Below are 27,783 nucleotides of genomic sequence, written 5' to 3'. Positions count from 1 at the left end.
TATGTGGGAAGTCAGAAAATCCCCTGGAGAAGGGAAAAGCTACCCACTCCAAGATTCTGCTCTAGAGAATTCCACGGACTGGAGAACTCATGGAAATGCCAAGATTCTAACAATACTGAGAGACTGCAACTTTCACATTCAGTCAGAGCAAAATCCAGTTTCCTTTCATTTCAGTGATTGGCATTGATTGGGGCCTCAAAAAGATGGGAAGAAATGCAGAGAAAAGTAGACTCGATGTTGTCAGGAGGGGGAGAGAGGAATCGGGGTTTCTTGCATGAATCCAGGCTTTGCTGGGAAGTGGGGGGAATAGAATGAGGGTGTCTGAATGTAGACAGTGTTGATGCTTACAGAGCATTGTGAAGGTCTCCATATTCCCAGATGGCTTCAAGGAAGGAAAATTTATTGACACACACTTATAAACAAAATATACATAAAGCCACAAAAGACATAAAAAGATGAGAAGAAAGATGCCTAGGAGCCTGATGAAAATCAGGTCAGGGGAAGGGAAGTCAATCTCCCCTGGGTGGGGAGGGAATGGACGGCGTCCATGGGGAACACACAGTGATGGAGGCTGCAGAGCCAACTGCACCCTTGGACAAGGTGTTTGCCAAAAGGGCTCTGGGTCTATGTCCAAAACTGGGGCCTGTTCTCCCTACAGGGGAGGGACAGAAATGGTGGGCGTCTGAGTCCTTGGCAGGAGCCAGGGCAGGCTGCCCCTTCCCAGGTGGTCACTCAGGCCCTGACTCGGGTTCTGCCGCCAAAGCCCAAGCAAGTGCAAGTGCACGTGGAATTGGAGGTTCTGGAAGGTGGGGTAGGACATCAGGGCCTGGGACTGGGAGTCCTGCTGACACAGACATCCAATGTGCTGAGGGTGCTGGCCAGTACCCGGCTTGTCCCGTGTCTTTGGGAGGGGACGTCTCAGGTCTCGATTCCCCCTCATTGGATTCCTGGGTCCTGCACCTGGAGATCCCACCTCTGTAGGGACAGGTCTTGTTCGTGGAGGCTGGCTGAGTTTGACGGCCAGAGCTAGAGCTTGGGGAAAAGAAGAGTTTGCCAGAGGCCAACATTGCCATGTGCCTCAGTGGGCACGAAAGCTTCCTAGAGATGTGCTAGGAAGGCCCAGCATTGGTGTCTTCTCTGCAGTCTCCAAGATGGGTGGTTTGAGTCCAGCCTTTGCTCCAGGCACAGCCTCAGCTCTTGGGGACTCCTCCCTGTGTGGCTCAGCACCACCTCCCCACACTCACATGCAGCATCCTCAGCCGCCTCACCTCTGTGCTCTGCTCTGCTGGGTTCCAGGTCTTCCTGCTGCTTCTGAGGCAGGGATTCTCGGCCCTCTGGTTTAGAGCCGGCTGTGCTGAGCTCAGTGGCAGCCTGACACTGGGTACCCGGGTGTGTGCTGGGTGGTGTCTGGGCAGCAGGCCTCGCCTGCTTCCTCTTCATCGCCAGTTCGGCTGATCCCTCTGTGGTCACGCTCACCTGGAGCCTGCACTGGGCCTCCAGGTCAGGGGGTGGTGCTCTGAAACCTCCCTCTGGGAGGTTGATGGGGTGTGAACCTCAGGGGCCACCTCGGGTGGGACGCTATGCAATGATAGTGATCATCAGCCAGCCCTGCTTCGATATTTCTGAGGTGAGCCTAGCCAGGATATCTAAAGTTTCTGCCCGTCTGCTCTTCTGCTCACAGAAAGAACAGATACGGGTGTCTGCTCAGTACCCACCGGGTAGGACGGAGACCCCCCGTGAGGGTGTGAGGTCAGCCTCGGCACAGGGCTCTGCCTGGACGCTCCCCATGCCACCCAGCATGCTCTCCCTTGGGGTGTGGACACAAGCGACCCACGGGTTCCTGAACCACATGTGGCTGGGCTTGCTTGAGGCAGACACACCCCGAGAAACCCCCATCCACACACAGCGAAAGGCCTCAGGCTTCCCCATATGGGACGGGAGAGGTGGCCTGACCTGGCCTGGGACTCGCCTGTTACCTTTCTGTTCCTTCAGGCAAAGGATCAGAGGCCTCGCGGGGTGGGGAGGAGCTGAGCCAGCGTCAACCGCGTTCCCACACACTCTGCCTGTGAGCTCGCCTGAGGCCCTGGCCTCTGGGCAGAGGCAAACAGCAGAACATTTTGAAAGCAAGAGATCTGGCTTGGGGCTTCTCTCTACTGGGGAGGCCTAGATACCCGGGTTAAGGGTTCTCTTGGGTTGTGCTTCCAGGAAGTGATATCATTTCCTGCTTTCGTGGCCAAGGTCCATTCCGCAAAGTTCCCCAAGGGAACCTGTGTGTTTCTGGCTGTTCCGCCATACCCTTAGGACACGTGCATGCAAAGTGACACCCACACAGCACAACCCACAGCCTTGAGGAGACCAGGGTGCAGCCAGGGCCTGAGTTCTGAGGACACAGCTGCTTTCAGCCCAGGTTCCTTCTTCTCAGAAGTGATGTGGCCCTCGGCAAGCCATGTGTCCCCCATGGTTTCCCCAGTCTCTCCATCTGCAGAGTGGGGATCACTCTCCCATCTCCTGCCTAGGTCTGTCAACCTACAAACAGATCCAGTGCCTGTTCAAACTTTGGGCCGCTCTCACATGGAGCTAGGACACTGAGACTTCCCAATGGACAGATTACACACAGGGCTATCTAGCACAGAATGGGGCAGAATCAGGCCTAGATGGGCTCTGGGACCTTCGAAGATGAAGTCTCCTTCCTGCCTATTTCTTGACCCCAGCTTTGGGAGGACTGGAAGGTCATATTCAGACATGGCCGCCTCTGATATCAACCTTCCTCCTCCTATTCAAGTGTCGCACTCTGACTCGAGGGGTGGGAGAGCCTGCCCCAAAAGTGGCTCCCCGCATACTTGTTTTTGAGTCTCATCATCTTGGGTCATTTTCCCCTTTCAGGGGGTATTAGCAGTGTTAATTTTCCCTTTCAGGGGGAATCAGCACTGTTATTTTCCCCAAACTCAAGTGAGATTCATGCAAATACTGTGAAATCGATTCATTTACTCTCTCCATTGTTCAGTCTCTCTGGCTCATTCCCTCTCTTTCTTGACCTTTCCAAATTCAGTCTGTCTCTTCCTCTCTGTGTCTCTCCGCTGGATGCTCGCATGCCTGAGAAATGCATGTACGCATGTATATTGTTGACCTAGGGTGAGGCATTAGGGTTTCATTTCAAGTGAGGTAAAGGTTTTGGGTTGGTGTTCATGTTAGGGGAAACGATATTTCTGGGGTTTGTTCTGGGAGACTTAGTGGTGTGAGTTCTCAGTCTCTTTTACGAAGGAACCCCTTCTCCGATATTCTGCTTGCAAATATTCTTTTGTGTTCAGATTGTTACCATTCTGATAAGTGAAATGCTTAGCATTTCTGATGCAAAGCTGTTCAAGTGGATGGAAGCAATTTGGTGTCCTTTGGTTTCCTGTTTCCTTGACTTGAAGAGACCTGATTCCGCTTCCCTCCCACACACATGTTGATAAGTCCTTGACATTAAGGAGCCAATGGCCCTTGTTTATTTCCAAGAGTTTCATCACTTCAGGTTTGCGTTGATGTGTTTCACTAAATCTGAAATGTTATGAGACCAGAAGCCAATGTGATTGTTGAGATGGAACCATCTCCAATTCCCATGGCCTTTCGTTGCAGAGTCTCTTGTTCCCATTCATATTGCCTCCCCTCCTTTGGCATTGAGGAATTGACCGTTGAAGCTTGGGTTTATTCCTGGACCCTCAATTGCATTCCATGGATCTGGTTCTGAATGTTTGATTTCTTCCCAGTACCATGCTGTCCTGATGATCCTAGTGTGATAGTCTAATTGGCTATCAGGAAGCCTGCTATGTCCATTTCAGGGCTTTGTAGCAGATTGCATTGACTCTTTTGACTCCTTTGTTTTTCCACAGATATTCTGGAATTCTTTGGTTATAATGACCTGGGAACACCCGTTGGTATTTTGAGAGGAATAGCATGGAAACTCTGGATTGCCCTACGGTAGGGGTTGGGGGGAGGGGGAAGTAACATCATCTTACCAGGAGGAATTCTTCTGATCCGTGAGCACAGCTTATTTTCCATTGGATTGGTGGGGTTCACCTTCTTTCTTCCATCTCTTGCAGTTCTCTGAGAAGAAGGGTTTCCCTCCTGGGATAGATGGGCTCCTAGCTATTGCCTTTCAGGGAATGTCACTGTCGGTGGGGTTGACAATTGCCTTCTTCTAAGCGTTTGCTGGAAGTGTTAGAAATGCCAAGGATTTTTCTTCATCTTCCTCACTGTCCATCTCTCTGAGCCTCCGGGTAGAACAGGCCTAGTCCAGGGTCCCACGGGGCTCAGGGAATGCAGCTAGACCGCGTTTCTCAGACCTCAGTGCTGGGCATCATTCGGTGTACTCTCCGTGTCCCTTCCTTCGCCTGGTGTCTCCTTCAGGCCCATTTGTGTTCATGTCTTTTATGTATTAAGAGCCAAATCCTGCGTAAGCTCTGTGTATGCAAACAGTTGTCTCCCAGCTTGGGAAGTGCCATTTGCGCTTTTCAGACGGTTTTTTCCAGGGTCCAAATCTTAGATTTGACAAAGTTCACTGTGTTCCCTTGTTACTCTTTGTGTAGTGCCTTTCTGTGTTGTGTGTGAAGACACAGAGCTCATGCTAATGTCTGCTCCATTTCCTTCTGGATTTGTGAACCGTTTGCATGGAATGTATGTCTAGGAATCATTTGAAGTGCATTTGTCCAGAGGTGTCAAGTTTCCATGGACATGCATGGGTTTCCAAATGCGTTGCTCCTAAACTCTTTTGGAGACCTTCTCGGAAAAATGGGGGTTTTTCTGCTTGCATTTCCACAGATGAATGGATTCAGCAGCTCTAGCAGAAGGGACGCTGTGTCCAGTGAAAAGGGAGTTGGGTGCGGCCTCCCTTTCAGCACCAATCCCCAGTTCAGGTTGACAGGGCTCTGAACTTCCATCTGTGATCCAGAGGCCAAAGGCATCCTTGTGTACTCTTGGCTGTGTGAGCAGCTGAAGGGAGTTTTGTCTCCGCAGGCGCCCAGCAGGCCAGCGGCTTCAGACCGCCAGAGGTGAACATCTCAGAGGACAGGAGCCACCGTGCCAGAAGTGGAGTGGAATCCACCCTGAGGTTGGGAACTGATCGTCAAGAGATGTTCCTGTGGGACTTTGATGGGTCTGGCACACTCTTCTCCCAAATAGCGAGAGAGATGTCTATGGGATCTGCTAGGCCCTCTGCTTCCTCTTGTGGTCCCGAAGGCTGGTTGTAACCATCCTGAGCACCTAGATCTGAGATGATGGCCACATTCACCTACAATGTATGTCCCTTTTCCCACGTGTCCATGCAAAGTGTCAGGCCGTCTCTGAGCTACATTAGCCATGTGCTTTCCCTGTCATTGGACCTGCACATGTTTCTTCTGTTTCCTTCCTGATAAATGATTTTCTCGAGCATGTGGGTGCCACAAGGATGGTTTGTCTTTCTTTGGCCTTTTGTTCTGAGGAACACTTCTCCCTTTGTTGGTGTGGGTTTATTTTGTTTGTTTGTGTCGGCGGAAGAACTCAGCCTTTCACTTGTGCCTGATGTGTCCCACTTACAACAAACGGCCTACCTGGAGATTCTGAGCACATTTGCCGTGACGACTTCGGGTGGCAGATGATATCTTGAAAGGACCTACACAGTCCTTTCAGATATCCAAAGGCTCCTTCAAATGACACAGAAACCAGAATTCTCCAGTTTGGTCTTCCAATATGTGGGGAGTCAGAACAATCCCCCAGAGAAGGGAAAAACTACCCACTCCAGGATTCTGGCCTAGAGAATTCCATGGACTGTAGGATTCATGGGGATGCCAAGACTCTAACAATACTGAGAGACTATAACTTTCATCTTCAGTCAGAGCAAAATCCAGTTTCCTCTCATTTTAGTGATTGGCATTGATTGGGGACCCCGAAAGGATGGGAAGAAATGCAGAGAGAAGTAGACTCAATGTTTTCAGGTGGGGGAGAGAGGAACGGGGAGTGCTTGCCATGAATCCAGGCTTTGCTGGGAAGTGGGAAGGGGATAGAATGAGGGTGTCAGAATGTAGACAGTGGTGATGCTTACACAGCATTGTGAAGGCCTCCATATTCCCAAATGTCATCAAAGAAGGAAAATTTATTGACACACACTTACGAGCAAAATATACAGAAAGCCATAAAAGATGAGAAGAAAGATGCCTAGGAGCCTGATGAAAATCAGCTCAGGGGAAGGGAAGTCAATCTCCCCTTGTGGGGGGGAGGGAGTGGACGGCGTCCACGGGGATCACACAGGGATGGAGGCTGCAGAGCCAACCGTGCCCCTGGATGATGTGTTTGCCGAAAGGGCTCTGGGTGTCTGTACAGAGCAGGGGCCTGTTCTCCCTGCAGGGGAAGGACAGCCATGGTGTGCGTCTGAGTCTTTGGCAGCAGCCAGGGCAGGCTTCCCTTGCGCAAGTGGTCACTCAGGCCCTGACTCGGGTTCTGCCACCAAAGCCCAAGCATGTGCATATACGCATGAAGGTGGAGGTTCTGGAAGACATGGTGAGACATCAGGGCCTGGGGCTGGGAGTCATGCAGGTACAGAGTTCCGATGTGCTCAAGGGGCTGTCAAGTACCTGGTTCGCCCCGTGGCTTTGGGAGGGTTGTCTCAGGTCTCGATCTCCCCTCATTGGATCCCTGGGTCCTGGACCTGGAGCTCCCACCTCTGTAGGGACGGGTCTTGTACGTGGAGGCTGGCTGAGTTTCACGGCAAGAGCTAGAGCTGGGATAGAAGAGTTTGCAAATGCCAGCCTTGCCATGTGCCTAAGGGGACATGAAGGCTTCCTAGAGATTCGTTAAGAAGGCCCTGCTTCGGAGTCTTCTCTACAGTCTCCAAGATGGGTGGTGTGAGGCCAGACTTTGGTCCATGCCCAGCCCCAGCTCTGGGAGACTCCTCTCTGTGTGGTTGAGCACCGCCTCCCCACACTCACATGCAAAAGCCCCAGGCGCCTCAACTCTGTGCTCTGCACTGCTGGTTCCAGGTTTTCCTGATGCCTCTGAGGAAGGGCTTCCCGTAGCTCTGGGTCAGAGCCGGGTGTGCTGAGCTCCGTGGCAGCCTGAGACTGGGCCCCAGAGTGTGTACTTGGTGGTGCCTATGCAGCAGGCCTTGCCCGCTTCCTCTTCTTTGCCAGTTTGGCTGAGCCCTCCGTGGCCATGCTCACCTGGAGCCTGCACTGGGCTTCCCGGGCAGGGTGCTGGTGATCTGAGCCCTTCCTCAGGGTGGTGGTAGGCGTGTTCCCCTCAGGGACCACCTCGGGTGGGACGTTCTGTAATGACAGTGACCATCAGCAACCCTCCTTCGATATTTCTGAGCTGTGCCTGGCCAGGAGGGCTGCTGCCTCTGCCCATCTGCCCTTCTGCTCCCAGAAAGAGCAGAGATGAGTGTCTGCTCAATACACAATCAGGAGGACGGAGATACCCCTGAGGGAGTGAGGTCAGCCTGGGCAGCCAGCTCTGCCCGGATGCTTCTCATGCCACCAGCCTGCTCTCCCCTGGGGTGTTTACAAAAGCGACCCACGAGCTCCTGACCAATATGCAGCTGGGCTTGCTTAAGGCAGACACACCTTGAGAAACCCCTATCAACACACAGGGAAAGGCCTCAGGCTTCCCCATGTGGGACGGGAGAGGTGCCCGGACACGGCTTGGGCCTCCCCAGTTACTTTTATTTTCCTCTGGGCAAAGGGCCAGAGGCCTTTTGGGTGGTCCCTGAGCCAGCGTCGACCACGTTTCCACATGCTCTGCCTGTGAGCTCTACTGAGGCCCCCGTCTCTGGGCAGGGGCAAACAACAGAACATCTTGAAAGCAAGTGGTTTGGCTGGGGGCTCCTCTCTGCTGGGGAGGCCTGGATACCAGGGTTGCGGGTTCTGTTGGGTTCTGTTGCCAGGAAGTGACATCATTTCCTGGTTCGTGGCCAAGGTCCCTTCCAGAAAGCTCCCCAAGGGAACCTCTTGGTTTCTGGCTGTTTCCCCACGCCCTTAGGCCATGTGCAGGAACAGTGACACACACAGCCCACCCCACAGCCTTGGGGAGACCTGGGTGCAGCCAGGGCCTGAGCTCTGAGAACACAGCTGCTTTCAGCCCAGGCTCCTTCTCAGAATTGAAGTGGCCCTGTGCAAGGCATGTGCCCTGCAGGGTGTGCCCAGTCTCTCCATCTGCAGAGTGGGGGTCACTGTCCCATTTCCTGCCTAGGTCTGTCAGCCTACGAACAGCTCCAGTGCCTGTTCAAACATTGGGCAGATATCACATGGAGCTTGGACACTGAGACTTCCCAAAGAATGGATTCCACACAGAACTGACCTAGCACAGATTGGGGCAGAATCAGGCCTGGATGGGCTCTGGGACCTGGGAAAAGGCAATCCCCTTTCTGCCTATTTCTTGACCCCTGCATCTGATATCATCCTTCCTCGTCCTCCTCATTTGCCCTACTCTGCCTCGAGGACTGGGGGAGTATGCCCCAACAGTGTCTCCCCGAATCCTTGTCTTTGAGTCTCATCATCTTGGGTCATTTTACCCCTTGCAGGGGAAATAGGCACTGTCATTGTTTCCAACCTCAAGAGAGATTCATGCAAAATCTGTGAAATCGACTCATTTCCTCTCTCCATTGTTCAGTCTCGCTTGCTCCTTCCCTCTTTTTCTTGACCTTTCCAAATTCAGTCTGCCTCTTCATCTCTGTGTCTCTCCTCTGGATGCTTGCATGCCTGTAAATGCATGGACGCATGTATGTTGTTGACCTAGGTTGAGGCTTTAGGACTTCCTGTCGAGTGAGTTAAAGGTTTGGGGTTGGAGTTGATGTTAGGGGAACGGATAGGTCTGGGGTTTGTTCTGGGAGATGTAGCTGTGTGAGTTCTCAGTCTCTTTTACGTAGGAAACCCTTCTCCGATATTGTGCTTGCTAATATTCTTTTTTGTTCAGTTTGTTACCATTTTGATTTGTGAATCCTCAGTTTTTCTGATGCAAAGCTTTTCAAGTGGATGGAAGCCCGTGGGTGTCGTTTCATTTACTGTTTCCTTGACTTGAAGAGACCCAATTTTCTTCCCCGCAAACACACATATGGTGAGAAGTCCATTACATGAAGGAGACTATGGCCCATGCTTATTTCCAGGAGTTTCATCACTTCAGGCTTTGCGTTGATGTGTTTCACTGAATCTGACATGTTATGAGACCAACAGCCAATGTGATTGTTCAGCTGGAACCATCTCCAATTCCCACGGCCTTTCATTGCAGAGGCTCTTGTTCCCATTCTTATCACCTCCCCTCCTTTGACGTCGAGGAATTGACCGTAGAACCTTGGGTTTTTTTCTGGACCCTCAATTCTATTCCATGGATCTGGTTCTGAGTGTTTGATTTCTTCCCAGTACGATGCTGTCCTGATGATCCTAGTGTCATAGTCTAATTGGCTATCAAGCAGCCTGCTATGTCCATTTCAGGGCTTTGTGGCAGATTGCATTGATTCGTTTGACTACTTTGTGTTTCCATAGACATTTTGGGATTCTTTGGTTATAATGCCCTGAGAACAGCCGTTGGTATTTTTTTTTATTTTATTGGAGGCTAATTATTTTACAATATTATATTGGTTGGTTTTGCCATACATTGACATGAATCCGCCTCGGGTGTACATGAGGTCCCTCTCCCTAACCCCTCTACCACCTCCCTCTTCCCTTTATTTTCCCTCTGAGTCATACCAGCCCTGAACATCCTGTAACATGCCTCGACCCTGAACTGGTGATTCGTTTCACATATGATAATATACAGATTTCAATGCCATTCTCCCAAACCATCCCACCCTCACCCTCTCCCACAGAGTCCCTAAGACTGTTTTATACATCTGTGTCTCTTTTGCTGTCTCGTATACGGGGTTATCATTTGCATCTTTCTAAATTCCATATATATGCGTTAGTATATTGTATTGGTGTTTTTCTTTCTTGCTTACTTCACTCTGTATAATAGGCTCTAGTTTCATCCACCTCATTAGAACTGATTCAAAAGCATTCTTTTTAAAGGCTGAGTAATACTCCATTGTGTATATGTACCAAAGCTTTCTTATCCATTCATCTGTGGATGGACATCTAGATTGCTTCCATTTCCTGCCTATTTTAAACAATGCTGCGATGAACATTGGAGTACATGTGTTGCTTTCAATTCTGGTTTCCTTGGTGTGTATGCCCAGGAGTGTGATTGCTGGATCATAAGTCAGTTCCATTTCCAGGTTTTGGAGGAATCTCCACACTGTTCTCCATAGTGGCTCTACTAGTTTGCATTCCCACCAACAGTGTAAGAGAGTTCCCTTTTTTCCACAACCTCTCTAGCATTTATTACATGTAGACTTTTGGATAGCAGCCATTCTTACTGCTGTGAAATGGTATCTCATTGTGGTTTTGATTTGCATTTCTCTGATTATGAGGGATGTTGAGCATTTTTTCATGTGTTTGTTAACCATCTTTATGAATTCTTTGGAGAAATGTCTGTTTAGTTCTTTGGCCCATTTTTTGATTGGGTCATTTATTTTTCTGGAATTGAGCTGCAGCAGATGCTTGTATATTTTGGAGATTAATCCTGTATCAGTTGTTTCATTTGCTTTTATTTTCTCCCATTCTGAAGGTTGTCTTTTCACCTTGCTTATAGTTTCCTTTGCTGTGCAGAAGCTTTTGATTTTAATTAGGTCCCATTTGTTTATTTTTGCTTTTATTTCCAATATTCTGGGAGGTGGGTCTTGGAGGATCCTGCTGTGATTTATGTCAGAGAGTGTTTCACCTACGTTCTACTCTAGGAGTTTTATAGTTTCTGGTTTTACATTTATCTTTCTAATCTATTTTAAGTTTATTTTGGTGTAGGAAGTGTTCTAGTTTCATTCTTTTACAAGTGGCTGACCTGTTTTCCCAGCACCACCTGTTAAAGAGACTGTGTTTTCTCCATTTAATATTCTTGCCTCCTTTGTCGAAGATAAGGTGTCCATAGGTGCGTGGATTTATCTCTGGACTTTCTATTTTGTTCCATTGATCTATGTTTCTGTCTTTATGCCAGTACCATACTGTCTTGATGACTGTGGCTTTGTAGTAGAGCCTGAAGTCCAGCAGGTTAATTCCCCCAGTTCCATTCTCTTCTTCAAGATTGCTTTGGCTATTCGAGGTTTTTTGCATTTCCATACAAATTGTGAGATTAGTTTTTCTAGTTCTATGAAAAATATCATTGACAGCTGGATAGGGATTGCATTGAATGTATAAATGACTTTGGATAGTATATTCATTTTCACAATATTTATTCTTCCAATCCACGAACACGGTATATTTCTCCATCTATTAGTGTACTCTTTGATTATGTTCACTAGTGTTTTATAGTTTTCTGTGTACAAGTCTTTTGTTTCCTTAGATAGATATATTCCTAAGTATTTAATTCTTTTCGTTGCAACAGAGAATGGAATAGTATCCTTAATTTCTCTATTTTCTAATTATTATTGTAAAGGAATGCAAGTGATTTCTGTGTGTTGATTTTATATCCTGCAACATTACTGTATTCATTGATTAGCTCTAGTAGTTTTCTGGTAGATTTTTTAGGGTTTTCTGTGTAGATGATCATGTCATCAGCGAGCAGTGAAAGTTTTACTTCTTCTTTTCCAATTTGTATTCCTTTTATGTCTCTTTCTGCTCTGATTGCTGTAGCCAAATCTTCCAGAACTATGTTGAATAGTAGTGGTGAGAGTGGGAACCCTTGTCTTGTTCCTGACTTTAGGGGAAATTCTTTCAGTTTTTCATCATTGAGGATAACGTTTCCTATGGGTTTGTCATATATAGCTTTTATTATGTTGAGATATGTCCCTTCTATTCCCACTTTCTGGAGGGTTTTTATCATAAATGGATCTTGTATTTTGTCAAAGGCTTTCTCTGCATCTATTGAGATAATCATATGATTTTTATTTTTCAGTTTGTTAATGTCGTGTATTACGTTGATTGATTTGCGGATATTGAAGAATCCTTGAATTCCTGGAATAAAGCCCACTTGGTCATGATGTATGATCTTCTTAATGTGTAGTTGGATTCTGATTGCTAGAATTTTGTTAAATATTTTTGCATCTATGTTCATCAGTGATATTGGCCTGTAGTTTTCTTTTTTTGTGGGATGTTTACCAGCTTTTGGGATTAGGGTGATGTTGGCCTCATAGAATGAGTTTGGAAGTTTCCCTTCCACAGCAATTTTCTGGAAGAGTTTGAGTAGAATAGGTGTTAGCTCTTCTCTAAATTTTTGGTAGAATTCAGCCGTGAAGCCATCTGGACCTGGGCTTTTGTTTGCTGGAAGATTTTTTATTATAGCCTCTAGTTCCGTGCTTGTGATGGGTCAGTTCAGATATTGTATTTCTTCCTGGTTCAGTTTTGTAAAGTTGTACTTTTCTAGAAATTTGTCAATGTCTTCCAGGTTATTCATTTTTTTGCCATATAATTGCTGATAGTATTCTCTAATAATCATTTGTATTTGTGTAACCATTGGTATTTTTAGAGGAATAGTGTGCTACCTCTGGAATGCCCCATGGTAGGGGCCGGGGGTAGGGGGAAGTGACATTCTCTTACCAGGAGGAATTCTTCTGATCCCGGAGCACAGTTTATTTTCCATTGGATTGGTGGGCTTCACCTTCTTTCATCCATCTCTTGCAGTTCTCTGAGAAGAGGGTCTTCCCTCCTGGGTTAGATGGACTCCTAGCTATTGCCTTTCAGGAACTGTCACTCTCGGTGGGGCTGATACTTGCCGTCTCCTTCTAAGCATTTGCTGTGAGTATTAGAAATACCAAGGATTTCTCTTCCCCTTCCTCACTGTCCATCTCTCTGAGCCTCCAGGTGGAACAGGCCTAGTCCAGGGTCCCACGGGTATCGGGGAGTGCAGCTAGACCGTGTTTCTCAGGCCTTCAGTGCTGGGCATCATTCGGTGTACTCTCCATTTCCCTTCCATCACGTGGTTTCCCTTCAGACATCTCCTTCAAGCTTGTTTGTGTTCATGCCGTTTGTGTTCAGTTCAGTTCACTTCAGTCGCTCAGGCGTGTCCGACTCTCCGCGACCCCATGAATCACAGCACGCCAGGCCTCCCTATCCATCACCAACTCCCGGAGTACACTCAAACTCATGTCCACAGAGTCGGTGATGCCATCCAGCCATCTCATTCTCTGTCGTCCCCTTCTCCTCCCGCCCCCAAACTTTCCCAGCATCAGAGTCTTTTCCAGTGAGTCAACTCGTCGCATGAGGTGGCCAAAGTATTGCAGTTTCAGCTTTAGCATCAGTCCCTCCAATGAACATCCAGGATTGATCTCCTTTAGAATGGACTTGTTGGATCTTCTTGCAGTATAAGCGACTCTCAAACTAGGAGCCAAATTCTGCCTACGTTCCGTGTATGCAAACAGTTGTGTTCCCGCTTGTGATGTGTCATTTGCATTTTTCAGACGGTCTTTCCCAGAGCCCAAATCTTGCATTTGACAAAGTTCACTGTGTTCTCTGGTAACTCTTTTTGTAGTGCCTTTCGGTAGTGTGTGTGAAGACTCAAAGCTCATGTTTAATGTCTGCGCCATTTTCTTCTGGATTTGTGAACCGTTTTGCATGGAATGTATGGCTATGAATCATCTGAAGTGCATTTGTTGAGAGGTGTTAACTTTCCATGGACATGCATGTCATCCCCTCTGGTTTCCAATGTGTCGCTCCTAAACTCTTTTGGAGACCTTCTCGGACAGATGGGTGTTTTTCAGCTTGCATTTCCACATTTGAATGGATTCAGCAGCTCTAGAAGCAAGGACACTTTCTCCAGTGAAAGGGGGAGGCGGGTGTGGCCTCCCTTTCAGCACCGATCCCCAACTCTGGTTGACAGGGCACTGATCTTCTATCTGTGAGCCAGTGGCCACAGGCATCCTTATGTGCCCTTGGACGTGTGAGCGGCTTAAGGGAGTTTTGTCTGCACAGGCCCCAAGCAGGCCTGCGGCTTTGGACCACCAGAGGTGAGCATCTCAGAAGACAGGATCAACCGTGCAGAAGTGGAATGGAATCCACCATGAAGGTGGGCACTGATCACCAAGAGATGTTCCAGTGGGACTTTGATGGGTCCATCACATTCTTCTGGCAGAGAGTTAGGCAGATGTCTATGGGCTCTGCTAGGCCCTCCGTTCCCTCTTGTGGTCCCAAAGGCTGGTTAACACCATCCTGAGCACCTAGCTATGAGATGATGACCATCGCCACCTGAACTGTGTTTCCCTTTGTCCGCATGTCGATGTGAAGCATCAGGCAGTCTCTGAGCTACACTAGCCATGTGCATTGCCTCACATTGGACTTGCACATGTTTCTTCTGTTTCTTTCCCGATCACTGATTTTCTCTAGCATGTGGGGATCACAAGGATGGTGGATCTGACCTTGTGTTCTAAGGAACACTTCTCCCTTTGTTGCTGTGGGTTTATCATTCCATTTCTCCTGCCTCATTTGTTGTTGTGAGTTTGTTTGTGCCGGCGGAAGAACTCAGCATTTCCCTTGTGCCTGAGGTGTCCCAATTACAACAGCATTGCCTACCTGGAGATTCAGAGCACATTTGCCAAGAGGGCTTCATTTGGCAGATAACATCTTGAAAAGACCTACACTGTCCTTTCAGATACCCAAAGGCTACTTCAAATGACATAGGGACTGGAATTCTCCAGCTTGGTCTTCCAATATGTGGGGAGTCAGAACAATCCACTGAGAAGGGAAAAGCTACCGACTCCAGGATTCTGACCTAGAGAATTGCATGGATTATAGAATTCATGAGGATGCCAAGACTTTAACAATTTGAGAGACTATAGCTTTCGCCTTCAGTCAGAGCAAAATCCAGTTTCCTTTTATTTTAGTGATTGGCATTGATTGGGGACCCCGAAAGGATGGGAAGAAATGTAGAGAGAAGAAGACTCAATGTTGTCAGGAGGAGGAGAGAGGAACGGGGAGTGCTTACCATGAATCCAGGCTTTGCTGGGACGTGTGGGGGGGGATAGAATGAGGGTGTCCAAATGTAGACAGTGGTGATGCTTACGCTGCATTGTGAAGGCCTCCATATTCCAAAATGGCATCAAAGAAGGAAAATTTATTTACACACACTCAAGAGCAAAATATACAGAAAGCCATAAAAGATATAAAATATGAGAAGAAAGATGCCTAGGAGCCTAATGAAAATGAGCTCAGGGGAAGGGAAGTCAATCTCCCCTGGGTGGGGAGCGAGTGGACGGCTGCCACGGGGAACACAAAGGGATGGAGCCTGCAGAGCCACCCGCGTCCATGGACGAGGTTTTTGATGAAAGGGCTCTGGGTCTCTGTCCAGAGCATGGACCTGTTCTCCCTGCATGGGTGGGACAGAAACGGTGGGCGTCTGAGTCCTTGGCAGGAGACAGGGTAGGCTGCCCCTCTGTAGGTGCTCACTCAGGCCCTGACTTGGGTTCTTCTGCCAAAGCCCGAGCAGGTGCAAGATCACGTGTATGTGGAGGTTCTGGAAAACGGGGTGGGACATCGGGGCCTGGGGCTGTGGTTCGTGCAGGCACAGAGATCCGATGTGCTGAGTGTGCTTGTCAGTATCCGGCTCGCTCCATTTCTTTGGGAGGGGACGTCTCAGGTCTCGATTTCCCCTCAGTGGATCCCTGGGTATTACACCTGGAGCTCCAACTTCTGTAGGGACAGGTTTTGGACGTGTCTGAGGCTGGCTGAGTTTGACGGTCAGAGCTAGAGCTGGTGGAGAATAAGAGTTTGCCACAGGACAGCATTACCATGGGCCAAAGTGGGCACGAAAGTTTCCTAGAGATTCTATAAGAATACCTAGCATCAGAGTCTTCTCTGCAGGCTCCAAAATGCGTAGTGTGAGGCCAGCCATTGCTCCCGGACCAGCCCCATCTCCGGGGGACTCCTCCCTGTGTGGTTCAGCACTACCTCCACACAATCATAAGCAGCAGCCCCAAACGCCTCATCTATTTGCTCTGCCCTGCTGGGTTCCAGGTCCTACTGCTACCTCCGAGGCAGGGCTTCTCAGAGTTCTGGGTCAGGGCCTGCTCTGCTGAGTTCCGTGGCAGCCTGAGACTGGGTCCCTTGGTGCGTGCTGGGTGGTGTCTGTGTAGCAGGCCTGGCCTGCTCCTCCTTCATCGCCAGTTGGGCTGAGCCCTCCTTGGCCATGCTCACCTGGAGCTTGCACTGGGCCTCCCGGGCAGGGGACTGGTGCTCTGAGCCCTCCCTCTGGGAGGTGGATGGTGTGTGCCCCTCAGGGGCCACCTCGGGTGGGACGCTCTGCAATGATAGAGACCATCAGCCAGTCCTGCTTTGATATTTGTGAGCTGAGACTGGCCAGTATGGCTGCTGCTTCTGCCCGTCTGCCCTTCTGCTCCCAGAAGGAGCAGCAACAAAAATATGCTGAGATACCCACCCGGGAGAACGGAGACACCCCTCAGGGTGTGAGGTCAACCTGGTCCGCCAGCTCTGCCTGTCCGCTCACCATGACACGCAGCCTGCTCTCCGCTGGGGTGTGGACACAAGCAGTCAAAGGGCTCCAGACCCACATGTGGCTGGGCTTGCTTGAGTCAGACACACGCCGAGAAAACCCCTTCCACACTCAGGGAAAGGCCTCAGGCTTACCCGGGTGGGACAAGAGAGGTGGCAGGACCCTGTATGCATACACTGAGCTTAGACAGGATTTGGCTGTTAATACACAAATGACATGAACACAAAGAAGCCTGAAGGAGAGGTCTGAAGGGACACCAGGCGAAGAAAGGGACACTGAGAGTACACTGAATGATGCCCAGCAATGAGGATCTGATCTACAGGGTCTAGCTGCACTCCCCGAGCCAGTGGGACCCTGGACTAGGCCTGTTTTACCTGGAGGCTCAGAGAGATGGACAGTGAGGAAAGGGAAGAGAAATAATTGTCATTTCTAACACTCACAGCAAACGCTTAGAAGAAGGCAATTATCAACCCCACCGACAGTTATATTCCCTAAAGGCCATAGCTAGGAGTCCATCTAAACCAGGAAGGGAGCCCCTCTTCTCTGAGAACTGTAAGAGATGGGTAAAAGAAGGTGAAGCCCACAATTCCAATGGAAAATAAGCTGTGCTCAAGGATCAGAAGAATTCCTCCTGGTAAGATGATGTCACTTCCCCTTCCCCCTGACCCCCACCTTGGGGTAATCCAGAGGTTACACTCTATTCCTCTCAAAATACCAACGGCTTTTCTCCGGGCATTATAAACAAAGAATTCAAACTGTCTATGGAAACACAAAGAAGAGTCAATGCAATCTGCCGTAAAGCTCTGAAATGGACATAGCAGGATGCTGATAGTCAATTAGACTATCACACTAGGATCATCAGGACAGCATGGTACTGGGAAGAAATCAAACACTCAGAACCAGATCCATGGAATGGATTGGAGGTTCCAGACATAAACCCAAGCTTCTACGGTCAATTCCTCGGCGCCAAAGGAGGGGAGGTGATACGAATGGGAACAAGAGCCTCTGCAATGAAAGGTGGGAATTGGAGATGGTTCCATCTGAACAATCACATTGGCTTTTGGTCTCATAAGTCGTCAGATTCAGTGAAACACATCAACGCAAAGCCTGAAGTGATGAAACTCTTGGAAATAAGCACGGGCCATAGGCACCATAATGTCAGGGACTTCTCAACATGTGTGTGAGGGGGAAGAAATTGGGCCTCTTCAAGTCAAGGAAACAGTAAACCAAAGCACACCCACGGGTTTCCATCCACTTGAACAGCTTTGCAACAGAAAAGCTAAGAATTCGCTAATCAAAATGGTAACAAATGGAACAAAAAGAATATTAGCAAGCAGAATATCGGAGAAGGGGTTCCTATGTAAAAGAGACTGAGAACTCACACCACTAAGTCTCCCAGAAGAGACCCCAGACCTAGTTCTTCCCGTAAGACCAATTCCAAACCCAAACCTTTACCTCACTCGACACGAAACCGAAACCCTAAAGCCTCACTCTAGGTCAACAGTTTACATGCTTACATACATTCACATGCATGCAAGCATCCACAAGAGAGACACAGAGAGGAAGACAGACTGAATTTGGAAAGGTCAAGAAAGAGAGGAAAAGTGGGAGAGAGACTGAACAATGGAAAGAGGAAATGAGTCGATTTCACAGAATTTGTATGAATCTCTCTTGAGGTTGGAAACACTGACAGTGCCTATTCTCCCTGCAAGGGGTAAAATGACCCAAGATGATGAGATTCAAAGACAAGGATGCGGGGAGCCACTGTTGGCGCAGACTCCTCCACCCCTAGAGGCTGAGTGGGACTCTTCAGTAGGATGAGGTAGGTTGATATCAGAGGGGGCGATGTCTGAGTATGACCTTCCGGTCCTCCCAATGCGGGGGTCAAGAAATAGGCAGGAAGGGGACTGCCTTTTCCCAGGTCCCAGAGCCCATGCAGGCCTGATTCTGCCCCATTCTGTGCTAGGTCAACCCTGTGTGGAATCCATCCTGTTTGAGGTCTCAGTGTCCAAGCTCTATGTGATCGCGGCCCAAAGTATGAACAGGAAATGGAGTTGTTCATAGGCTGACAAACCTAGGCAGAAGATGGGAGAGTGTCCCCCACTCTGAAGATCAAGAGACTTGGTTACCCTGAGGAGCACATGCCTTGCCCAGGGCCACATCATTTCTCAGAAGAAGGATCCTGGTCTAAAAGCAGCTGTGTCCTCAGATCTCAGGCCCTGGCTGCACCCAGGTCTCCCCAATACTGTGGAGTGGGCTGTGTGGTGTCACTGTGCCTGCACGTGGTCTAAGGGAGTGGGGGAACAGCCAGAAACCCAGAAGTTCCCTAGGGGAGCTTTGTGGAAGGGACCTCGGCCACAAACCCATGAAATGATGTCACTTCCTGGCAACAGAACACAACAAAACCCGGGTATCCATGCCTCCCCAGCGGAGAGGAGCCCCCAGCCAGATCGTTTGCTGTCAAGATGTTCTGCTGCTTGCCCTTGCCCAGATGCCGGGACCTCAGGAGAGCTCACAGGCAGAGTGTGTGGGAACGCAGTCGACGCTAGCTCAGCACCCCCCACAATGAGAGACCTCTGGCCCTTTGCCCGAAGGAACAGAAATGTAACAGGGGAGCCCCAGACCGGGTCCTGCCAACTCTCCCATCCCACACGGGGAAGCCTGAGGCCTATTGCTGTGTGTGGATGGGGGTTTTTCAGGGTGTGTCTGCCTCAAGCAAGCCCAACCGCATGTGGGTCAGGAGACTGTGGGTCGCTTTTGTCCACACCCCAGGGGAGAGAAGGCTGGGTCGCATGGGGAGCTTCCTGGCAGAGCCCGCTGCCCAGGCTGACCTCACACCCTCAGGGGTGTCTCCATTTTCCTGGGTGGGTATCTGAGCATATCTTTGTCTCTGTTCTTTCTGGGAGCAGAAGGGCAGACAGGCAGAGGCAGCAGCCATCATGGTCAGCCTCAGCTCAGAAATATCGAAGCAGGGCTGGCAGATGGTCACTATCATTGTAGAGCGTACCACCCGAGTTGGCCCCTGAGGGGCACACCCCATCCACTTCCCAGAGGGAGGGCTCAGAGCACCAGCCCCCTGCCCAGGAGGCCCAGTGCAAGCTCCAAGTGAGCGTGGCCAAGGAGGGCTCAGCCCAACTGGCAATGAAAATGGAGCAGGCAAGGCCTGCTGCCCAGACACCAGCCAGGATGCAGCCCGAGGCCCAGTCTCAGGCTGCCACGGAGCTCCACAGAGCCGGCTCTGAGCCAGAGCTCTGAAACGCCCTGCCCCTGAGGTAGCAGGAGGACCTGGAACCCAGAACGGCATAGCACATATGTGAGGCGGCTGGGACTGCTGCATATGAATGTAGGGATTCAGTGCTGAGCCACACAAGTAGGAGTCCCACAGAACTGGGGCTGGGCCAGGACCAAAGGCTAGCCTCTCGCCACCCATTTTGGAGACTTCAGAGAAGACTCCAATGCTGGGCCTTCTTAGCGAATCTCTAGGAAACTTTCGTGCCCACTTAGGTACATGGCAAAGCTTGCCTGTGGCAAACTTTTCTTCTCCCCCAGCTCTAGTTCTGGCCGTCAAACTCAGCGAGGCTCCACGTCCAAAACCTGTCCCTACAGAGGTGGGAGCTCCAGGTTCAGGACCCAGGGATCCACTGAGGGGGGTTCGAGACCTGAGACGTCCCCTCCCAAAGACATGTGGCCAGCCGGGTACTGGCAGGCACACTCAGCACATCGGATCTCTTTGTCTGCACGACCCACAGCCCCAGGCCCCGATGTCCCACCCCGTTTCCAGATCCTCGATCTCAATGTTCACTTACACCTGCTCGGGTGTTGATGGCAGAACCCGAGTCAGGGTCTGTGTGACCACCTGCGCAGTGACAGCCTACCCTGGCTCATGGCAAGGACTCAGACACCCACCATGCCTGTCCCACCCCTGCAGGGAGAAAAGGCCCCTGCTCTGGTTCCAAATAGGAAAAGGTGTACGTCAAGGTTGTATATTGTCACCTTGCTTATTTAACTTATATGCAGAGTACATCATGAAGAACGTTGGGCTGGAAGAAGCAAAGGCTGGAATCAAGATTCCTGGGAGAAATATCAATAACTTCAGATATGCAGATGACACTACCCTTATGGCAGAAAGTGAAGTGGAACTCAAAAGCCTCTTGATGAAAGTGAAAGAGGAGAGTGAAAAGATTGGCTTGAAGCTCAATATTCAGAAAACAAAGATCATGGCATCTGGTCCCATCACTTCATGGGAAATAGATGGAAAAACAGTGGAAACAGTGTCAGACTTTGTTTTTTGGGGCTCCAAAATCACTGCAGATGCTGATTGGAGCCATGACATTAAAAGACGCTTGCTCCTTGGAAGGAAAGTTGTGATCAACCTTGATAGTATATTAAAAAGCAGAGACATTACTTTGCCAACCAAGGTCCGTCTAGTCAAGGCCTTGGTTTTTCCCGTGGTCATGTATGGATGTGAGAGTTGGACTGTGAAGAAAGCTGACTGCCGAAGAATCGATGCTTTTGAACTGTGGTGCTGGAGAAGACTCTTGAGAGTCCCTTATACTGCAAGGAGATCCAACCTGTCCATTCTAAAGGAGATCAATCCTGGATGTTCATTGGAGGGACTGATGCTAAAGCTGAAACTGCAATACTTTGGCCACCTCATGCGACGAGTTGACTCACTGGAAAAGACTCTGATGCTGGGAAAGGTTGGGGGCGGGAGGAGAAGGGGACGACAGAGAATGAGATGGCTGGATGGCATCACCGACTCTGTGGACATGAGTTTGAGTGTACTCCGGGAGTTGGTGATGGATAGGGAGGCCTGGCGTGCTGTGATTCATGGGGTCGCGGAGAGTCGGACACGACTGAGCGACTGAACTGAACTGAACTAGACAGAGACCAAGAGCCCGTTCGGCAAACACCTCGTCCAGGGGTGCAGTTGGCTCTGCAGGCTCCACCCCTCTGTGTTCCCTGTGGACACCGTCCACTCTCTCCCCACCTAGGGGAGATTGACTTCCTTTCCCCTGAGCTTATTTTCATCAGGCTCCTAGGCATCTTTCTTCTCATTTTTTATGTCTTTTATGGCTTTCTGTATAATTTGCTTGCAAGTGTGTGAATAAATTTCCCTTCCTTGATGCCATTTGGGAATATGGAGGCCTTCATAATGCTGTGTAAGCATCACCACTTTCTACATTCAGACACACTCATTCTATCCACCCCCCCACTTCCCAGGAAAGCCTGGATTCATGGCATGCACTCGCTGTTCCTCTCTCCCCCACCTGAAAACATTGAGTCTACTTCTCTCTGCATTTCTTCCCATCCTTTCGGGGTCCCCAGTCAATGCAATCACTGAAATGAAAGGAAACTGCATTTTCCTGTGAGTGAAGGTGAAAGGTATAGTCTCTCAGTATTGTTAGAGTCTTGACATGCCCATGAATTCTACAGTCCATGGAAATTTTTAGGCCAGAATCTTGGAGTGGGTAGTTTTTCCCTTCTCCGGGAGATTGTTCTGAGTCTCCACATATTGGAAGACCAAACTGGAGAATTCTGGTTTCTATGTCATTTGAAGGAGCCTTTGGGTATCTGAAAGGACTGTGTAGGTCCTTTCATGATGCCCATCGAAGCCCTCTCGATAACTGCTCACAATCTCCAGGTAGGCAGTGCTGTTGTAAGTGGGACACCTCAGGCACAAGGAAATGCTGAGTTCTTCTCCCGGCTCAAACTAACTCACAACAATAAATCAGGCAGGAGAAATGGAAAGATAAACCCACACCAACAAAGGGACAACTGTTCCTCAGAACACAGGCCCAGAGAAAGACGCACCATCCTTGTGGCCCCAACATGCTCAAGAAAATGTTTGATCAGGAAGGAAACAGAAGAAACATATGCAGGTTCAGTGAGAGGCAATGGACATGGCTAGTGTAGCTCAGAGACAGCCTGACACTTTGCGTGGACATGTGGGCAAAAGGAAACACAGTGCAGGTGGCAGTGGTCATCATCTCGAGCTAGGTACTCATCATGGTGACAACCAGCCTTCGGGACCACAAGAGGGAGCGGAGGGCCTAGCAGAGCCCATAGACATCTCTCTCGCTCTCTGGCAGAAGAGTGTGCCGGACCCATCAAAGTCCCATAGGATCATTTCTTGACGATCAGTGCCCACTCTCAGGGTGGATTCCACTCCACTTCTGGCATGGTGGCTCCTGTTTTCTGAGATGCTTACCTCTGGCGGTCTGAAGCCACAGGCCTGCTGGGCACCTGTGGAGATGAAACTCCCTTCAGCTGCTCACTCAGCCAGGAGCACACAAGGATGCCAGTGGCCTGTGGCTCACAGATGGAAGATCTGCCCCCTGACAATCCAACCTGGGTATTTGTGCTGAATGGGAGGCCGCACCCAACTCCGCTTTCATTGGAGTCAGCGTCCCTTCTGCTAGAGCTGCTGAATCCATTCAACTGCGAAAACGCACGCTGAAAAACACCCACCTTTCCGAGAAGGTCTCCTAAAAAGTTTAGGAGCAACGCATTTGGAACCCAGAGGGGATGACATGCATGTCCATGGAAACTTGACACCTCTCAACAAATGCACTTGAAATGATTCCTAGACATAGGTTCCATGGTAAACAGTTCACAAAACCAGAAGGAAATGGAGCGGACATTAGATATGAGCTCTGAGTCTTCACACAAAATGCAGAAAGGCACTACACAAAGAGTAACCAGGGAACACAGTGAATGTTGTCTAACCCATATTTGGACTCTGGGAAAGATGGTCTGTAAAACGCAAATGACACCTCCCAAGCTGAGAGACAACTGTTTGCATACACAGAGCTTAGGCAGATTTAGCTTCTAATACACAAAATGACATGAACACAAAGGAGCCTGAGGGAGAGGTCTGAAGGGACACCAGATGACAGAAGGAACACGGACAGTACACCGAATGATACCCAGCACTGAGCAACTGAGAAACATGATCTAGCTTCACTCCCCGAGCCCCTTGGGACCCTGGACTAAGCCTGTTCTACCTGGAGGCTCAGAGAGATGGACAATGAGGAAGGGGAAAAGAAATCCTTGGCATTTCTAACATTCACAGCAAACACTTAGAAGGAGAAGGCAAGGATGAACCCCACCGACAGTGACATTTCCTGAAAGGCAATAGCTAGGAATCCATCTAACCCAGGAGGGAAGCCCCTCTTCTCAGAGAACTGCAAGAGATGGATGAAAGAAGGTGAAGCCCACCAATTCAATGGAAAATAAGCTGTGCTCCCGGATCAGAAGAATTCCTCCTGGTAAGATGATGTCACTTCCCCCTCCACCCAACCCCCACCGTGGGGCAATCCAGAGGTTGCATGCTATTTCTCTCAAAATACCAAAGGCTGTTCTCAGGGCATAAAAACCAAATAATTCCAAAATGTCTATCGAAACACAAAGGAGTCAAAAGAGTCAATGCAATCTGCCATAAAGCCCTGAAATGGACATAGCAGGCTGCCTGATAGCCAATTTGACAATCACACTAGGATCATCCAGACAGCATGGTACTGGGAAGAAATCAAACATTCAGAACCAGATCCATGGAATGGAATTGACGGTCCAGAAATCAACCCAAGCTTCTATGGTCAATTCATTGACGCCAAAGGAGGGGAGGTGATATGAATGGGAACAAGAGCCTCTGCAATGAAAAGCCGTGGGGATTGGAGATGGTTCCATCTGAATAATCGCATTGGCTTTTGGTCTCATAACACCTCAGATTCAGTGAAACATATCAACGCAAAGCCTGAAGTGATGAAACTCCTGGAAATAAGCACGGGCCATAGGCTCCTTAATGTCAGGGACGTCACAACATGTGTGTGGTGGTGGAAGCAAAATTGCGTCTCTTCAAGTCAAGGAAACAGGAAACCAAACAACATCAACTAGCTTCCATCCACTTGAACAGCTTTGCAACGGAAAAGCTTAGCATTCACAAATCAAAACGGTAACAAACTAAACACAAAAGATATTTGCAAGCAGAATATAGAAGGGTTTCCTAAGTAAAAGAGACAAGAACTCAAACGACTAAGTTTCTTAGAACAAACCCCAGGCCTACCCCTTCCCCTAACCTCAACTCCATCCCCAAACCTTTATCTCCCTGGAAAGGAAACCTTGAAGCCTCACTCTAGGTCAACAATATAGATGCTTACATTCATTCACAGGCACGTGAGCATCCACAGCAGAGACACAGAGAGGAAGAGACAGACTGAATTTGGAATGTTCAAGAAAGAGACAGAAGGAGGGAGAGAGACTGAACAATGGAGAGAGGAAATGAGTAGATTCCACAGAATTTGCATGAATCTCTCTTTAGTTTTGAAACAATGACAATGCCTATTCCCCCTGCAAAGGGGAAAATGACCCAAGTTGATGAGGCTCAAACACAAGGATGCGGGGAGCCACTATTTTGGCATCCTCCCCCACCCCTCGAATCTGAGTGGGACACTTGAGCAGTAGGATGAAAGTTGATATTAGAGGGAGCGATGTCTGAATATGGCCTCCGGTCCTCCCAATGAGGGGGTCAAGAAATAGGCAGGAAGGGGACTGCCTTTTCCCACGTCCCAGAGCCCACCCAGGCCTGATTCTGCCCCATTCTGTGCTAGGTCAGCCCTTGTTTGTGCCAGCGGAAGAACTCAGACTTTCCCTTGTGCCTGAGGTTTCCCACTGAAACAGCACTGCCTACCTGGAGATTCTGAGCACATTTGCCGAGAGGGCTTCGTTTGGCAGATGACTTCTTGAAAGGACCTACACGGTCCTTTCAGATACCCAAAGGCTACTTCAAATGACATAGAAACCAGAATAATCCAGTTTGGTCTTCCAACATATGGGGAGTCAGAACAATCGCCTGGAGAAAGGAAAAGCTACCAACTCCAGGATTCTGGCCTAGAGAATTCCATGGACTGTGGAATTCATGGGAATGCCAAGATTCGAACGATACTGAGAGACTATAACTTTCACCTTCAGTCAGAGCGAGCATAATAAAGTTTCCTATCGTTTCAGTGATTGTTATTGATTGGGGACCCCGAAAGAATGGGAAGAAATGCAGAGAGAAGTAGACTCAATGTTTTCAGGCGGGGGAGAGAGAAACGGGGAGTGCTTGCCATGAATCCAGGCTTTGCTTCTAAGCGGAGAGGGGGGGGGAGAAAGAGGGTGTTCGAATGTAGAAAGTGGTGATGCTTACACAGCATTCTGAAGTCCTCCATATTCCCAATGGCATCAAGGAAGGAAAATTTATTGACACACACTTGCTAGCAAAATATACAGAAAGCCATAAAAGACATAAAAGATGAGAAGAAAGATTCCTAGGCGCCTAATGAAAATCAGCTCAGGGGAAGGGAAGTCAATCTCCCCTGGGTGGGGAGGGAGTGGACAGCGTCCATGGGGAACACACAGAGATGGTGGCTGCAGAGCCAACTGCACCCCTGGACGAGGTGTTTGCCGAACGGGCTCCGGGTCTATGTCCAGAGCAGTGACCTGTTCTCCCTGCAGGGGTTGGACAGTCATGGTGGACGTCTGAGTCCTTGGCAGGAGCCAGGACACGCTCCCTCTGTGCAGGTGGTCACTCAGGCCCTGACTCGAGTCCTGCCGCCAAAGCCCGAGCAGATGCAAGTGCCGGTGGTGGTGGAGGCTCTGGAAGTCTTGGTCGGACATCAGGGTCATGCAAGCAGAGATCCGATGTGCTGAGGATGCTGGCCAGTACATGGCTGGCCCCGTTTCTTTGGGTGGGGACGTCTCAGGTCTTGATCTCCCCTCAGTGGATCCCTGTGTCCTGCACTTGGAGTTCACACCTCTGTAGGGACAGGTCTTGGACATGGAGGCTGGCTGAGTTTGACAGCCAGAGCTGGAGCTGGGGGAGAAGAAAAGTTTGCCACAGGCCAGCCTTGGCTTGTGCCAAAGTGGGCACGAACGCTTCCTAGAGATTCTCTAAGAAGGCCCAGCATTGGAGTCTTCTCTGCAGTCTCCAAGATGGGTAGTTTGAGACCAGCCTTTGGTCCAGGCCCAGCCCCAGCTCTGTGGGACTCCTCCCTGTGTGGCTCAGCACCACCTCCCCACACTCACATGCAGAAGCCCAACTTCCTCACCTCTGAGCTCTGCCGTGCTGGGCTCCAGGTCTTATTGTTGCCTCTGAGGCAGGTCTTCTTGGAGCTCTGTGTCAGAGCCAGCTGTGCTGAGCTCCGTGGAAGCCTTAGACTGTGCCCCGGTTTATGTGCTGCATGGTGTCTGCACAGCAAGACTTGCCCGCCTCCTCTTCATTGACAGTTGGGCTGAGCCCTCCATGGCCATGCTCACCTGGAGCCTGCACTGGGCCTCCTGGTCAGGGGGTGGTGCTCTGAACCCTACCTCTGGAAGGTGCATGGGGTGTGCCCCTCAGGGTCCACCTCGGGTGGGACGCTATGCAATGATAGTGACCATCAGCCAGCCCTGCTTCGATATTTCTGAGCTTAGCCTGGCCAGGATGTCTATTGTTTCTGCACGTCTGCCCTTCTGCTCCCAGAAAGAACAGAGATGAATGCCTGCTCAGATACCCACTGGGGAGGATGGAGAGCCCCCCAAGGGTGTGAGGTCACCCTGGGCACACGGCTCTGCGCGGACACTCACCATGCCACCAAACGTGCTCTCCCTTGGGGGTGGACACAAGCGGTCCACAGGCTCCTGACCCACATGTGGCTGGGCTTGCTTGAGGCAGACACGGCCGGAGAAACACCCATCCACACACAGCGAAAGGCCTCAGCCTTCCCCGGATGGGACGGGAGAGGTGGCCGGACCCGGCCTGGGGCTCCCCGGTTACCTTTCTCTTCCTGTGGGCAAAGGGCCAGAGGACTCTCGGAGGGGCCCTGAGCCAGCATCGACCGCCTTCCCACACAGTCTGCCTGTGAGCTCGACTGAGGCCCTGGCCTCTGGGCAGGGGCAAACAGCAGAACATCTTGACAGCAAGCAATCTGGCTGATGGCTCCTCTCTGCTGGGGAGGCCTGGATACCCGGGTTGTGGGTTCTGTTGGGTTCTGTTGCCAGGAAGTGACATCATTTCCTGGTTCGTGGCCGAGGTCCCTTCCACAAAGCTCCCCAAGGGAACCTCTGGGTTTCTGGCTGTTCTCCCACATGTTTATGCCAAGCGCAGGCACAGTGACACCCATCCATCCCACCCCACAGCCTTCGGGAGACCTGGGTGAAGGCAGGGCCTGAGCTCTGAGGACACAGCTGCTTTCAGCCCAGGTTCCCTCTTCTCAGAAGTGATGTGGTCCTCGGCAAGCCATGTGCCCCCCATGGTTTCCCCAGTCTCTCCATCTGCAGAGTAGGGGTCAC

General features: G+C 50.0%; 1 protein-coding gene across 1 annotated transcript; it reads right to left on the bottom strand.

Annotated features, from left to right (window-relative positions):
• Positions 1–240: 240 nt before the first annotated feature.
• LOC148774620 (uncharacterized) lies at positions 241–27,502 on the bottom strand. Its single transcript, XM_088828886.1, has 5 exons — positions 27,269–27,502; positions 16,158–16,262; positions 1,269–1,476; positions 745–1,032; positions 241–290 (listed from the first exon to the last, which is right to left on the bottom strand). The coding sequence occupies exons 1-5, from the start codon at positions 27,500–27,502 to the stop codon at positions 241–243; spliced, it is 885 nt and encodes a 294-aa protein (XP_088685012.1).
• Positions 27,503–27,783: the final 281 nt, after the last annotated feature.

Source organism: Moschus berezovskii, chromosome 20 (assembly GCF_049115385.1).
Source record: "Moschus berezovskii isolate FMDL1 chromosome 20, NW_MosBer_1.0, whole genome shotgun sequence".
Taxonomy (NCBI): domain Eukaryota; kingdom Metazoa; phylum Chordata; class Mammalia; order Artiodactyla; family Moschidae; genus Moschus; species Moschus berezovskii.
The sequence above is the reverse complement of the archived record's forward strand: the minus strand, read 5'-3'. Positions and strand labels throughout refer to the sequence as shown.